The sequence below is a fragment of the Megascapheus bottae genome, chromosome 16 (assembly GCF_031878675.1).
Source record: "Megascapheus bottae isolate mThoBot1 chromosome 16, mThoBot2.hap1, whole genome shotgun sequence".
Classification (NCBI taxonomy): Eukaryota; Metazoa; Chordata; class Mammalia; order Rodentia; family Geomyidae; genus Megascapheus; species Megascapheus bottae.
In genome coordinates, this window is record NC_143524.1 from 12,450,291 (window position 1) to 12,464,970 (window position 14,680).

At 52.4% G+C, this 14,680-nt stretch overlaps 1 protein-coding gene across 3 annotated transcripts; it reads left to right on the top strand.

Moving 5' to 3' along the window:
• Window positions 1-5,900: 5,900 nt before the first annotated feature.
• Pacsin3 (protein kinase C and casein kinase substrate in neurons 3) lies at window positions 5,901-14,418 on the top strand. 3 transcript variants are annotated; one of them, XM_090347793.1, is made up of 12 exons: window positions 5,901-6,010; window positions 6,904-6,986; window positions 9,364-9,432; window positions 9,670-9,760; window positions 9,910-10,066; window positions 10,860-11,095; window positions 11,213-11,368; window positions 12,368-12,543; window positions 12,648-12,768; window positions 12,912-13,048; window positions 13,437-13,558; window positions 13,898-14,418. In XM_090347793.1, exons 4-12 carry the CDS (start codon window positions 9,707-9,709, stop codon window positions 14,011-14,013), a joined length of 1,275 nt encoding a protein of 424 aa, XP_090203919.1. In that variant the 5' UTR covers window positions 5,901-6,010; window positions 6,904-6,986; window positions 9,364-9,432; window positions 9,670-9,706; the 3' UTR covers window positions 14,014-14,418. The 3 variants fall into 3 exon arrangements, with proteins under 3 accessions (XP_090203919.1, XP_090203918.1, XP_090203920.1); XM_090347792.1 differs by lacking the exon at window positions 6,904-6,986; XM_090347794.1 differs by lacking the exon at window positions 6,904-6,986 and having other exon boundaries at window positions 9,368-9,432.
• Window positions 14,419-14,680: the final 262 nt, after the last annotated feature.

Sequence of the window (14,680 nt, forward strand, 5' to 3'; positions counted from 1 at the left end):
CCTCCCCCACTGAGGGTAGCCTCTCTGCATAACTCAGACCAGTTTTTCCACCTGGGGTTGCCTGATCCTAAAAACATAGCTGTTAAATCAGGATACTTTGATACTTTACTCAGCTGCCTGTCAGGAATGCTGCTGGGGCAATGTCCAGAGGCCTCCAGTAACTAGAGAAACAAGGCAGGCTTCAGAGGAGTCCAGGCCTGCCTGCAACTCTCTGCTTGCTCTAATTCACCCTCTACAGGATTGCCAGTTTGTTTTGTTTTGCTCCTCCTGCTCCCCCCACCCCAATACCAAAGTTTGAATACAAAGCCTTTGGATTGCTTGGCTGGTGCACTACCACTTGAGCCACAATTCCAGCTCAGATTATTTTTCCTGTTTATTTCATTTTATATTTTCTTTTTTTAATATATTTTTATTGTAATTAATAAAAGGGTTACATGATATTTGCCAGATAGAAGGCACATTAATTCACATACATTGATACCCTTGCACATGTCTTGGTACCCATTACCCTCCCCCCCACCCGTCTTGGAATATATTTTCTCTTATGTTGTTGTACAAAGGGATTTTCATTCAACAGGTCAGATTATTAGTACAATGCATCCTGGTTAATATCACCCCCTGTGGGCTAGTTTTCAACCTTGGTCCTGACCATCTCAGCCTCCTGAGTAGTTAGGATTACATGTATGAACCACTAGTGCCCAGCTCAGGACCCTCCCCCCGCCCCCTTTCTCTCTCGGTTGTGGGGCTTGAACTCAGAGTCTGGGCCCTGTCCCTGAGCTTCTTTGGCTCAAAGCTAGCACTTTACCACTTGGGCCACAGTGCCATTTCTGAGTAGTTTATTGGAGATAAGAGTCTCATGTGAAGCAGGATAGATAAAGGGAAAATGAGGAATGGTCAGTTTACAGAAAATATGGGAGGTGTTCCTTCATGTACTTTCCTTAAGATTAAGGGAAAAAAAAGTCATTTTAGGGGAAATAAAGCCAGATAACTTAAGGAAACTGAGGTCTAGTGAAGGCAACTCAGAAATATGGTATTTAGAAACAGAAGTACAATCTTTGCTTCAAAGAGACAACAGGATGCCCCAAAATGCAGATAGCAGAGTGCCTCCTTGTCTCAAGGATAAGGATCTCTTTTATGACAAGATGCACTCTTACCTAGAAACTCAGAGAATAATGCCAGGTGTGGTTAGAGCAAGCCAGACCCCCTGCCTTTACCAGATGAATATCCCAACTGTCCAAGGAGCTGTCTCTCTCTGAATGTCTCCTTGTGTGTGCTTCTCTATCTTTCTGAGTGTTCCCATCTCTCCCTCCCCCACTCTCTCTCTGGGTCTGTTTCTCTTTGTGTTTGTTTTACTACATGTTTATCTACATATTTTACTACATGTCTATCTCCCCATGAGAGTACCCACACTGTGTTAGAGTGTGCCCTGGCCTTCTATTTGTCTCCTTTTTTTTTTGGTTGGTTGTGGGACTTGAACTCTGGGCCTGGACACTGTCCCTGAGCTCTTCAGCTTAAGGCTACTGTCCTGCCCCTTGAGCTACAGTGCCACTTCTCGTTTTCTGCTAGTTAATAGTGAGATAAGAGTCTCTGATTTTAGTTCCCAGGCTGGCTTTGAACTGTGATCCTCAGATCTCAGCCTCCTGAGTAGCTAGGATTATAGGATATCTCACCTGGCTGTTTGTCAGCTTTTTGTCTGTCTGATTACCTGTTTATTTACTCAATAAAGGTCTGCCAAGTTTTTTTTACCATTGTGACTTGTGCAGAAATTCTTATTCTTTGTTGAAAGTCAAGGACTGTAAGAGAAGAATTCCTACATTTTAAGAGAAGATTCACTAAACTTCACCTCCATCCAGTGACATGTAGGCTTTCCTTCCTGGTCTAGTTTTGAACTGTGATCCTCAGATCTCAGCCTTCTGAGTAGCTAAGATTACAGGTATGAGCCACCAGTACCCAGCAGTAGCTACTGCAGCTGCTGCCACAGCCATTGCCAAGGCCGCTGCCGCCTTCTCCTCCTCCTCCTCCTTCTCCTCTCCCTCCTCCTCCTCCTCCTCCTCTTCCTCCTTCTTTTTCTTCTTCCATGTTTGAGGCTTGAACTCAGGACTTCAGGCTCTCCCTCAGCTTGAGAATAAGACTTGTCTGGCTGGGCTGGTTTTGAACAACAATCTTGTGCACAAGGGTAGCACTCTACCATTTTGAGCCACAGCTCCACTTTTGGATTTCTGGTGATTAACTGGAGATAAGAGTCTCACAGAAGTGGGGTGCATGGCTCATGCCAGTAATCTTAGCTACGCAGGAGGTTGAGATCTGAGGATCAAGGTTCAAAGCCAGCCTGGGCACAAAAGAACCTGAGCCTCTTACCTCCAATTAACCTCTAGAAAATGGGAAGTGGGGCTTGGCTCCAGGGTAGGGCAATAACCTTGAGCTGAAGAGCTCAGGGACAACATCCATGCCAAGTTCAAGCCCCATGAACCACCAAAAGGAAAAAAAAAAGTCTCATAGACTTTCCTGCTGGGCTGGCTTTGAACCCAGATTCTCAGATCTCAGTCTCCTGAGTAGCTTGGATTACAGGCTTAAGCCACCTATGCCCAGCTCATTCTTCATTTTAATTACAGAGTTTACATATGTTCTCATTGAAACTCCATTTAAAGGGTTCTGGGGATTGAATCTAGTTCCGTATACTGTGCATACTAAGCACTCTCTCTACCACTTAGTCATACTCACAGTCCCTCACTACACATTTTCCATTATTCCAAAATATTCCTTTATCATTCTGAGACCTCTCTTTAGGGTTACCTGGTAGAATGTTTGGTGTACATTGTCTCTGAATATTTGCATGATGTGCACCTTGCTTTTCACTCAGCAGTGTCTTAGAGGTTTTCATGTAAGAGTGTGTCTCAGGGGGCTGGGAATTTGGCCTAGTGGTAGAGTGCTTGCCTAGCATTGCACAAAGACCCAGGTTCAATTACTCGGTACCACATACACAGAAAAAGCTGGCTCCAGTGGTTAAACTAGTCTTGAGAAAGCTCAAGGACAGTGCCCAGGCCCTGAGTTCAATCCCCAGGACTGGCAAAAAAAGAAAAAAAGCGTGTCTCTATCTTTGTCTGACTCTAGCTAGGGGTATAGGTTAGTATAGTGCTTGCCTAACATACCTACCTATGCCTGGGTTCAATCCTCAGCACTGCCAAACTGAAGAAAAAAAGTCTCTGTGTACTTTGTTCTCTAGTGGCTGCAGAGCGAGCCATAGCATGGATGAACTTTAGTTATTCAGCCATCTCCCTCATGATCCACATTTGTTTCCATTCCCCCTCCCACTGCAAACAGGATATGCAAACATCTCTTCTTTCCGCACTTGTGTAACACAGAAGCCGAAAAGCAGCCTTGCTGGTCGTAAAACCATATGCTAAGAGTCCTGGGGTTTGGCACACCCTGATGCACCCGCCTTGGAATGCCTCTCAGCATGACTAATTCCTACTCATCGAGCCCAAATAGTCTCCTGTCTTTGTGGAACTTGGTTTCTCTTGTTGTACTCTTGGGGTTCTGCCTTATTTATGTCTTCCCAACACCTAAGTGTAGGGTTTAGCATTGAGTAAAAATTCAAATATTTTCTTGGCTGGATGAATGAATAAATAAACAAGTGAAGGTACGGTGATTAGGACATTCCAGAAACTCAAGGTGAGTCTATGAGTTAGTTGTCCTGATACTTGGCTACAGACCAATCTGCCACCTGGTGCCCTGAGCCAAGCTGCTTCTTATTAAAACTTTCTGTTTTGATCTGCCTTGGGAACATGTCATCTTGAACTCTGTTCAGGTAGGGGATGGCCCTGATATTGCAGCATGTATTAAAGCATGTATTAGAGGCTCTTTCCATAGGGTGTAGGAATCTGAGTCCCCCTTCTGCAAGGGGAAGTTGAGTTTTCAGAGGCAAGCATGTCTCCTTTGAAGCAGCCCAATGTGCTCTGTTTCTCTCCCTTCCTCCCATTATACAGCACACACACACACACACACACACACACACACACACACACACACACACACCACTCACAGTACCCTGGGGAAAATTAAGATCAACAGCAATATTTCTGATCTCTGCTTGTAGAATTGAACCCAAGGGAAGCCAGATGTTTTCCATACTACCTCCCTCTACTCCTTGAGGTCTGATAAACCGCTATTTTCTGTCTCTATGCCCTCATTTCCCTAGATTCCAAGCTTGCTGCCAACTTTTTATTTTTTAATGAGGCTTTAATAAGTGGTTCCTGTAATTAATTTCTTCCTTGTATTTTCACACTTGCTGTCTAGGTGCCTAAAAGCCCCCAGGCACTAGGTGGATGCTAACTGATTTTTAAAGAATGCAAAGCATTGTGGCTGTCATTAGATCTTCCCTAGTTGCTCTCATCCGCAGTTGTTTTACAATCATTCATTAACTGGGGCACCAGGCCCAGTGGAAGGTCAACAAGGTCATCTGTTAGGTTTTATAGAGGCAGAAACAGAGATAAAGGGAGAAGAGATTTGTCAGAGCCTCAAAATCGAGATAGATGGATGTGGAAACTGGTCTCAGAATCCACACGCTCAGGTTTCAGATCCACTACCAGCAACGTGGGATTTGCCAAACGTTGCCAATGTCCTCAGGCCGAAGGTGGCACGTCTGAAGTGTCTCCCCTCCCCCACACGCCCCCAAGATCATGGGGATGCAGTTTTATGCCCTTAGCAGCTCATGCTGCCCCTGAAGTTAACTCCCGTTCATGCTCTGCAGACCCCCGCTTCTCTTCTGAGATTCATCCGCCTAGAGAACGCGCCAATGACTGTCTGCTCCCCGATTTAGAAGCAACAAGATCTTGCTATATTTAAAAAGTTGCCTTTTAGGATGGCGCACATCCTCACACCCCTCAGGGAGGGAGCTGGTAGGCAGAACACGAGCTGGGCGGAGAACCGCGGGGCTCCTGGGCTCCCCAGAGTGGGCGCACCGGGGAGGGGAGGGGGTGGCGCACGCCCGGGGCGCGGCTGGGGCTTGGGGGTGTCCCTTAATCCGAAGCCCACCTGCCCGGCAGGGCCTCGCTGAGCGACAGACCCAAGGTCCATCGGGCGCAGGGCACCGCCGCTGGGTCCCTCGGCCCGGGAGGGGGCGGGAGGGGCGGGGAAGCCGAGCAGGTGGCGATTAGGTCAGCCTGGGAACACGGTTGGGCCACTCCAGTGGATATAAATAACAGATGAGTCCTAAGGGATGGGGGCGGGGGGAGTTCTCTGGGGGCGAGTAGGTGCAGATAAGGAAGAAAGGATTTCTTGGCGCTCAAGTGGCAGATTTGATAATCTGGAATAATCTAGCACCCAGGCAGGATGGGCGGGCGGAGGGATTTGAATGAGCCGTACAAAATCAGGGGATGGGCTCCCCGAGGGGGAGGAGCTCGCGCCTTCCGTCCCACCCCCCGCCGCCTGTGCGCCCCAGGCCTCCCACGGCGCCCGGATTAACAAACCGAGCTGCGCGTGGATTGGGTTACGGCTCTGGAGTCCCGGTTCTGTCCCAATGGAATCCCTGGGCCTCAGTTTCCACCATCCGTTCAATGGGATTCCCAAAGCTTACGAGGGGTGGAGGTGACGAGGATTCTCCCTCGAGTTAACTTCGAACCGAGGCAGTGTGGTCTCCAGACCCCCTCCAGGGGGACCCGTGCAGGTCCCAGCACGCTCCCACGGGTCTCCCAGGTTCTGCTAAGATCCGGGAGGGGCAAAGCCGAAATCGGACTCCGTGGTCCGGGACGTTAGCCCAGGCTCTCAGCGGCACGCCGATCCCACCGCCCCGCAGAGCCGCGGGGGCGCCGCGACGCCTGGCGTCCGCGCAGCCCGGCGGGGATGGGGCCGCGGCGGCAGCGCGGAGAGGGCGGGGCCGGGGGCCGGGCTTCCCGGGGGAGGGCCGGGCCGGGCGCGGTGCGGGAGGCGGCGGCCCTGGCCGTGGAGTGGTAGGAATCGGGCTGGAGCGTGGCCGGACCCCCCACCCATCGCGGGGCCTCGGGAGGACGCGGTGAGTTCCCCGGTGGGGACGCGAGTCGTGGTTCTGGTCGGTCCCCTGCTTCTCCCGCTCCCGAAGTCTGAAATGGGACCTCCTCGTGCGAGGGGAGACCCCGGCCACCCCCTCCCGCTGCGTGGGAACCTGGGGGGCTGGAGTGGGGAAGACGTCTCATCCACGGCGGGGCCAAGCAGTCGATTCTTTGCAGGTCAGAGGAGGACACTGGGGCGTCGGGGCTGGAGGGAGAACTGTCTCCCGGGGGCCCCCTCGAGGGCCCTCAGCCGCCCGCCTCGCAGCGCTCCTGGGGCCCCAACAGAGGGCCTTGCGCCCTGGCAGCTCCTCGCCCTCTGCGGAGAGCCGGGATTCTTGAGGTCGTTGCTTCAGGCCACCATCTGGAATCCTCCACGGGCCCAGCCCAGGCTGGGGACGCCCCCTCCCCACTGCAGTGACCGGCAGGCCCCACCCCCGCCGGAACCAAGTTCCATAAGTTTAGCCCAGAAGTCCTAGAGCCTCCAAGCCGAGGCCTGATCCCTCCGCTCCTCGTGGGCTCTACGAGCTCCAAAATGGGCAGCGCCGGGCGGGCCAGAGAGTGGGGGAGTGGGGGCTTGTGGAGGGGCGCGGAACAGAGAGGTCAAGGCCAGAGATCGGTGGCCCCTGGGCTCCGAGAGATTTGGAGTTGAGGCTGGGGCTTTGGAATGCGTCATCAGGGAGCAGGGCACCTCAGCCGGCAGGTCGGGTTTCCAAAAGTGCCCCTTTGTTATGCCCCTCCCTGGCCCTGCCTCCTCCCCAGTTCCCTGCCCCACCCCCTCCCTGTGCCTCCAGGACGTGCTGGGCGCCGGTGCCAACCCTGCAGGCCTAGCTAGGTGCTTTTGCTTGAACTACAGCTTGCCCTTTTCCTGTACCCCCAGATTTGAGGGCTCGGAAGGGCTTGCTGGGGAAGAAGCCCTGGGGCACAGCCTGTGTGACTCAGGACACAGCTGGGCAGGGTAGGGTGAGTACCGGAGGTCTACTCCCAAACCCCCAGCTGGTGTGGGAGCTCAGGACTCCCTACCTTGGTTCCCGCACAAGGGCTATGGCAGTGAGGTGATCTTGCTGTGTCTCTGGACCTTGGGCTGGGAAGATTTTATTAACTGCTGCTGCCTGAGCTCTTGCCTCTGGTGAGAGTGTGTTTCTCCATGTTTAAGTCTGTGGAGGTCAGGAGACACAGTGTGCCAGCCTCATTAACACTATGTGAGCTGCAAGGTCTACCCCCACAGCTAGAGATGAAGCTGGGTTGTGGGGCCTGGCTGTGCCTGGGGCTTGGGCTGGTGTTTGCTCTGCAAGGCTCTGTGCCAGCCCTGCAGACACAGCTTGCTCTGTTCTGGGGCCAGAGAGAGGGAATGGGTGGGGGGCAGCTCTCCTGGGAGCAAGGAGGAGGCTGGAGCAGGCAGGGGCCCCAGGCCCTTGATGGTTCACTGGGACAGCTCCAGAGGTCCTGTGATTTATAGCTGCAGCTTTCTTTCTCCCTCAGTGCCTGGCAAGCCCCTTCTGGACAAGTAGTAGAAGATCCAAGAGATTCTGTGCTCAGGAACCTCTACCATTTGTACCTTCCTGGGGTCTCTAGGGAGGCCAGAGCTCTACTTCCTGCCTCAGAGGCAGGAGGCCCACTCAGACCAGGCTTTTCTATGGGCTGCTGCAGCTAGATGTTTTCCAGTCTTCGGTCAGACATTATTTAATGCTGGAGATTGAACCCCAAGGCCTTGAGCATGCTAAACACGCACACTACCACTAAGCTACACTTTCTTGCTTTCTTAGTTAGCTAATCAGACTGGCTCCAGTGCCTGAGGAAACAACAAATAGGAACTGTATAAGTCTGTCAACGACTGGGGACAGATATATTCACGAGGGATGTGCCCTGCCTGAGAGGTCACAGGGCTATGGGAGCCCAGAGGATGGAGAAATAGGGGAAGTGACTGGAGAAGATGTTCTAGATGAGTTTTGAAAGATAAGTAGAGCCTGGTGCTTGCACTCACGCACTCACACCTGTAATCTTAGCTACTCAAGAGGCTGAGATCTGAGGATCATGGGTCAAAGACAGATCAGGCTGGAAAGTCTGGAAGACTGCTCTGTTTTTAGTTAGTTGTGGGGCTTGAACTAAGAGCCTAGGTGCTGTGACCGACCTTTTGCACTCAGGGATAGCACTCTACCACTTTGGAAGTGGCACTGTGGCTTAAAGCGGTTAATTAGAAATAAAAGTGTCATGGACTTTCCTTCCTGCACTTGCTTTGAACTACTTAGATCGAAGTCTCCTGAGTAGCTTGGATACAGGCACGAGCCTGGCCTTTTGAGACTTTTATCTCTAATTAACTACCAAAAAAAAGAAAGAAGGAAAGACTCCAGTAAAACTGTGGATCCATTGGTAGAGTGCTAGCCTTGAGAAAAAAAAAAGTCAGAAACAGTGTCTGTGCCCAGAGTTCAAGCTCCAGAATAGGCACAAGATTATACATACATACATACATACATACATATATATCATATTATAATACATATATATTTATATGATAGGTAGAGGGAACATTGACAGCCTTACATTGGGCAGCAGGTGTGCACTCTGTCCTCCTGGCCTGACTGTCCCTTGGGCTTGCTCAGTGGAGGAAGCAATTTCCTTCTAGGGCTGAGTCAGTCAGTGTTGGGGACAGCTGAGACCCTGCCTAAAGGCAGGAGGGGAAAGGTTGGCTGCTACTGGGTTCTCTAGTCCTGGAGTTGGAATTTACCTTGCCTTCTCTGGCAGTTCTGAAGAACACTTTTCTAACTAGCCCTTGCCTGCCTGGCTCCCTGGTGCGCCCCACTTTGTATTGTTTTGAAGGAAAGACTGAGTTGCTTGCTGTCCCTGGGATTCTTCAGGACTGTCCTTGTGGCTACTAGATCCCTGGCATTTCTTATTTGTTCTGTGGTTTACATCAGCGCTAGCATGGAAGCTGACCAGATGGGGGAATTTCCATCTTAGAGGGAGTTGAGGCTCCCTTAGCAGTAAAATGATGTTGTTCAAGCTTCCTGGCCAAGCCAGGGCTTCTGGCTACCTTTCCATTCTCCCCAGTATGGAGAGCTGCCCTCTGACTTGGCCTGGTCTGCTCATGCGGTTGCTTTGTCATTCAAGGGGCCCTTCTTGCATAGGAGTTCTCATCTGTTGCGGGGGAGTAGGCATTCTGCCCACCACTCAGCCCCGCTTGCCATCTAATCCCCTGCTGGATCGTGTGACCTGCCTGGCATTCTCTGCCAGGAATCTGGCGCTTCTGACAGCAGTTGCTATATTGGGGGAGCTGGGCACCGCCCTGGACACTGGAGGCCCCCCCACCCTCACTCTCTGCTGTGCTCTTGTTAACTTCAAGGCAGAGTCACAGTGGCAGCTTGGAGACTTGGACAGCTGGGTCCTTGAAGTGATTATCTTTAGACCCCAGGTATGTGCGGGTCGGGGGAGGAGAGACTCAAAATGAGTGGACCAGCCTTGAAACTGCCATCTTTGCTCCTATCCTGGCTCCGAGACTTTCCAGCCCCTTGCCGCTTAGTCCTAGCGTTGATGGTTCCCTGGGTGGTGGGAATTGAGGCTGAGGCAAAACCCGGAAGTAGGAGAGGACCTTTCTCTAGCCCCTGAGGTGTCAGAATGACTTTCCTGCTTACCCTCTGCTCCCCCACAGCCCTGAATCTGCCACCATTCCGTGCTGCGGGGACACCATGGCTCCAGAAGAAGATGCTGGAGGGGAGGCCTTAGGGGGCAGTTTCTGGGAGGTGAGCAGCTGGGGCCTGGGTTTGGGATGGCACTGAAATGCTCCTGTCTCTGGGCATAACCACCTTTCCAGTGGTGGAGCCCAGCCATCAGTCCCAGCCCTGGAGTGGGCTTCTCCTTGGCAAAGCCATTCTTCTCTTATGTGACCCAGGCTGGCAACTACAGGAGGACGGTGCAGCGAGTGGAAGATGGGCACCGGCTGTGCGGAGACCTGGTCAGCTGCTTCCAGGAGCGTGCCCGCATCGAGAAGGCCTACGCCCAGCAGCTGGCTGACTGGGCCCGCAAATGGAGAGGCACTGTTGAGAAGGGTGAGTCCACTGCGCAGGTCTAGCTGGGAGCAGAGGACTGTGGGTGGGACCCTTGGGACAGGTGGTTTTGTTTCTGTGGTGGTTTTGCTGTGCTGGGATGGAAACCAGAGCCTTGATTATGCTAGGCAAGCATGTTTTATGAAATAAGCAACACCCCACTCCACTCCCTGTCCTCTCTCCCCATTTTTTTGGGGGGGGCAGGGTTAGTAGTGGTGCTTGAACTTGGGCCTGGATGCTGCCCCTGTGCTCTTTTACTCATTTAGCACTCTACCACTTTGAGCCACAGCTCCACTTTGGGAAGTCTCACTGATTTTCTTGTCCAGCCTGGCTTTGAACCATGACTGTCAGATCTCAGCCTCCTGAGTAGCTAAGATTACAGTCATGAGCAACAAGTACCCAGCCATCTCCCCATTCTCTTAAGGCTAAATTGACAGTACAGAGAGGCTAAAGGATTTGCCTGAAGCCACACAGCTTGGAATTGCTGAGAGGGAGTGCAGGCCTTCTCACGCTGGGGGAAGACCCCAGGTGCAGGGTCGAATCTCAGCTCTGTCGGTAGTTATAATGCTCCGGGAAAATTCCCTTCTCAGGGCTTCAGTGTCTTTGCCTGTTACATGTTGATAATGACACTGCCCTCATGGTGGCAGCGAGTACAAGGATTCATGAGAGTACCCATGTCAGAGTATTCCTATCCTCACCATGCTTTGGCCTGGCCCCCCCAGAACAGGACCCAGTGGGAAGGAGAGGTACGTTTGGGGTGCTATCCCAACATGGCCCAAGTCCCATTTCTCCATAGGCCCACAGTATGGCACACTGGAGAAGGCTTGGCATGCCTTCTTCACTGCCGCAGAGCGACTGAGCGAGCTACATCTAGAGGTGCGGGAGAAGCTGCACGGGCCAGACAGTGAGCGGGTGCGCACTTGGCAGCGGGGGGCCTTTCACCGGCCAGTGCTCGGTGGATTCCGTGAGAGCCGAGCTGCTGAAGATGGCTTCCGCAAGGCCCAGAAACCCTGGCTGAAGAGGTTGAAGGAGGTGAGGGGGTGAGGGGGAGCTGTGGGTGTCGGGGCAGGTGCCTTTCAGGTCTGCATTGGGCTCAAGGGGGACCAGGATATGGTGTCCAGAGTCCACAGCCTTCCCTGTGTGTGCTAGGTTGAGGCTTCTAAGAAGAGCTACCACGCAGCCCGCAAGGATGAGAAGACAGCCCAGACCCGGGAGAGCCACGCCAAGGCGGACAGTGCTGTGTCTCAGGAGCAGCTGCGGAAACTGCAGGAACGGGTGGGCCGCTGTGCCAAGGAGGCAGAGAAGGTACAGGCCCACGGCTTCCTGGGACTTTTTTTGTTCCCAGATGCCTCTCCCACCCTCAGCACTCTTCCTGCTCCAATTCCCATGTGCTGCCTGCTCTCCAGCTGATCATTTAGAGAATGAACTTGCTTTACTGGTACTTCAGTCCCAGGACTATGGTGTCTGTAGCACTTGAAGATTTCGAGCTGGGCCCTGGTGGCACATGCCTATAATCCTAGCTACTCAGAAGGCTGAGATCTAAGGACCAGGGTTCAAAGCCAGCCCAGGCAGGAAAGTCTGTGAGACCTTTGTCTCCAATTCACCACAGAAAAAGCCAGAAGTGGCTCTGTGGCTTAAGTGGTAAAGCACTAGTTTTGAACAAAAGGAACTCAGGGAAGCATCCAGACCCAGAGTTCAAGCCCCAGGACTGGAAAAAAAAAAAAAAAAAAGATTTCCAGCTTTGCATCTAGGAGTTGTCACATTGCTCATTGCTTACTCTGCCTGAAGATGGTCTTCCTTCTAGCATTGCATGTCTGGATCTTCTTTGTCCTCTGAGGTGCTGCTCAGTGTGTACCCCAGTGTCAGCGACTTCCAGGAAGCTGTTTCTGATTTCTCTCACTGTATTTTTGGTTGGTCATGGAGCTTGTCCTCAGGGCCTGGGTGCTGTCCCTAAGCTCTTTTTGCTCAAGGCTAGTACTCCACCACTTTGAACCACAGCCCTAGTTCCAGTTTTCTGGTGGTTAATTGGAGATAAAAGTCTCACCAGCTTTCCTGCCGGGGCCCTTTGAACAATTTTCCTCTGATTGCAGCCTCTGGAGTAGTTAGGATTACAGGCGTGAGGCTGTGAGCCACCAGCCTACTTGCTGTCTGGAATCCCACTAGACTCTTTGAAGTGCTATGTCTGAATGTCACCTCCCTTGTTAAGGCTGCTTGAGGACTGGAACCAGGTTTTAAACCTGATTGTCCAGGATCTAGGACTGTGCAAGATCTAGGACTAATTCAGTGCCCTTCTCTTCGTCTCAGACAAAAACCCAGTATGAGCAGACACTGGCAGAGCTGCACCGCTACACCCCACGCTACATGGAGGACATGGAGCAGGCCTTTGAGAGCTGCCAGGCCGCTGAGCGACAGAGACTTCTCTTCTTCAAGGAGATGCTGCTCACCTTGCACCAGCACCTTGACCTCTCCAGCAATGACAAGTGCGGGCTGCACCGGGTCCCCTCTAGCTCCCTTGGTCTTTGTCAGGCTGAATGGAGATTGGGTGGTACTGGGGCCCTGTCTGATTGAACACCTTTGGCCTTAGATTCCAAGAACTTCACCGAGACCTGCACCAGGGCATCGAGGCAGCCAGTGATGAGGAGGATCTGCGCTGGTGGCGTAGCACCCACGGGCCAGGAATGGCCATGAACTGGCCACAGTTTGAGGCATGTGATACAGATTGGGTAGGGATGAATTCAGAATGAGCCCTAGAAGGGGGCAAGAGATTGGGATAAAGTAGGTGGAGGTGGTCCAGATGGCTCTGTTATCACAGCCATCTCCCAGCATGACCCTGGACATTCTCCCACAGGAGTGGTCCTTGGACACACAGAGAGCAATCAGCAGGAAGGAGAAGGGTGGCCGGAGCCCTGATGAGGTTACTTTGACCAGCATCATGCCCACCAGAGATGGCACTGCTCTTCCACCCCAGCCTCCAGGGTCCCCAGGGTGAGAGCGTAGAGCCTGGCTAAGAGTTTAAACTCTATCCCTGTGCCCTTGTGCTCTCCCCTGCCCCCTCCTTTGAATGCTTACCTTCACCCTGAAGTGGGTTAAACATTGAACATCGGCACCATGGATCTGAGAGTGACTTAGAGGTAATGATGCTAGGTTTCACAGAGATTTTCATCTGCCAGGAAGTTCCCATGTTCCCTCTTGCTTTGGCCACACATTTCCATTCTGTATGAGTGGCAGAGGTGTGACTAGCTTTCAGATCCTTCCCATCTGCCTCTACAGCATCCCTCTAAGGGGTAAACCCTTTGCCCTAAGTCCTGGGGATATCTCTGGCCTGAGATCATCCTTCTACCCTGAAACTGGTCCTTTCTTTCTCCCCCTCTAGGGGTGGGCAAGATGAGGAGTGGTCAGATGAAGACAGTCCTAAGAAGGCTGCCACTGGGGTGCGGGTGCGAGCACTCTATGACTACGCTGGCCAGGAAGCCGATGAGCTGAGTTTCCGAGCAGGTAACATGGGCCACTTTCTCCTGTTTCTTTCCCAGTTCAGCTTCTGCCTTAACTATGAGTAGGGGTGAAGAAAGGTGGAAAAGTCATGTCCTTTTCAAAGGCTAGTTCTTTGGCTGGTTAGGCTGTTCTGGGTCCAGCCAACTGGGGCTTCATTGCTAGGGTCTGGGGTAGGATAGTTTGCTAATTTTGACTACCTCTGCTTGAGCTGGGTTTCTTCTTACTGGCTGGCAGGCTCTTGTGCTACCCCATCCCCCTACAGTCCTTGACCTGGTTGGGGAAACAGCCTGCCTGATTGCCCAGGCCAGGGCAGTTGTTTGTGACCAATCTCTCTTTCCCCAGGGGAGGAGCTTTTGAAGATGAGCGAGGAGGATGAGCAGGGCTGGTGTCAGGGCCAGTTGCAGAGTGGTCGCATTGGTCTGTACCCTGCCAATTACGTGGAATGTGTGGGTGCTTGAGTGCACTGACAGCCCTACTGCAATGTTTGTCTACCGTGGGTCAGAGCACACTTGCTCCTATAGCTCTGGACTTGAGAGCCCTGAACTACCATGCTGCTGCTACCTCTATGACTCCTGAGGAAGGAGGAAGTTCTGGGACTCGGGGAGGGAAGGGGCCTGTGTCCAGGGAGGGATTGGTAGGGGAAGACCCAATTGAGTAAAGATAGGATGGGAGGATGGAAGTGTGACAGAAGGGCTCGGGGGTGCTTGGACCTCCCCAGGGTCACTTGGGTCTCTCCAGAAGCAGAGGATCCAGTTTCTGATCTGTTTGGGGATTCCTGGGGTGGGCTTGGAGGTGAGTATAACTCTAGGTTAGCAGCAGCACCGTCTTTTGTGACTTGATCTAGTGTGTATTGTTAAACCTGATTAAAAAGAAAAAAAAATCAGGTGTTGTGTGCATCTTATTTTGAGGATGGCAAGTTTCAGACAGGGTGTCAGGCCACAGCCCAACCTCTGTCTTGCTAGAGCTGGAATTACAGGTGTATGTACTGCTGTTCCCAGCTTTATGTACAGTCTTTTTGGTATCCCACGCTTGCACCAAGGCGGGGGGTGGGGGTGGAGGTGGGGTTGTGGGCTGAACATGTGTTATGGGGCCTGGACTAGGTTAGTCTGCCACCTGCTAATTGCT

Coding starts and splice junctions, on each gene's coding strand:
- Pacsin3 (XM_090347793.1), top strand. CDS start 9,707: ATGGCTCCAGAAGAAGATGCTGGAGGGGAGGCCTTAGGGGGCAGTTTC. Junction 11,369..12,367: donor GTGCCAAGGAGGCAGAGAAG/GTACAGGCCCAC, acceptor TCTTCGTCTCAG/ACAAAAACCCAGTATGAGCA. Junction 13,049..13,436: donor CAGCCTCCAGGGTCCCCAGG/GTGAGAGCGTAG, acceptor CTCCCCCTCTAG/GGGTGGGCAAGATGAGGAGT.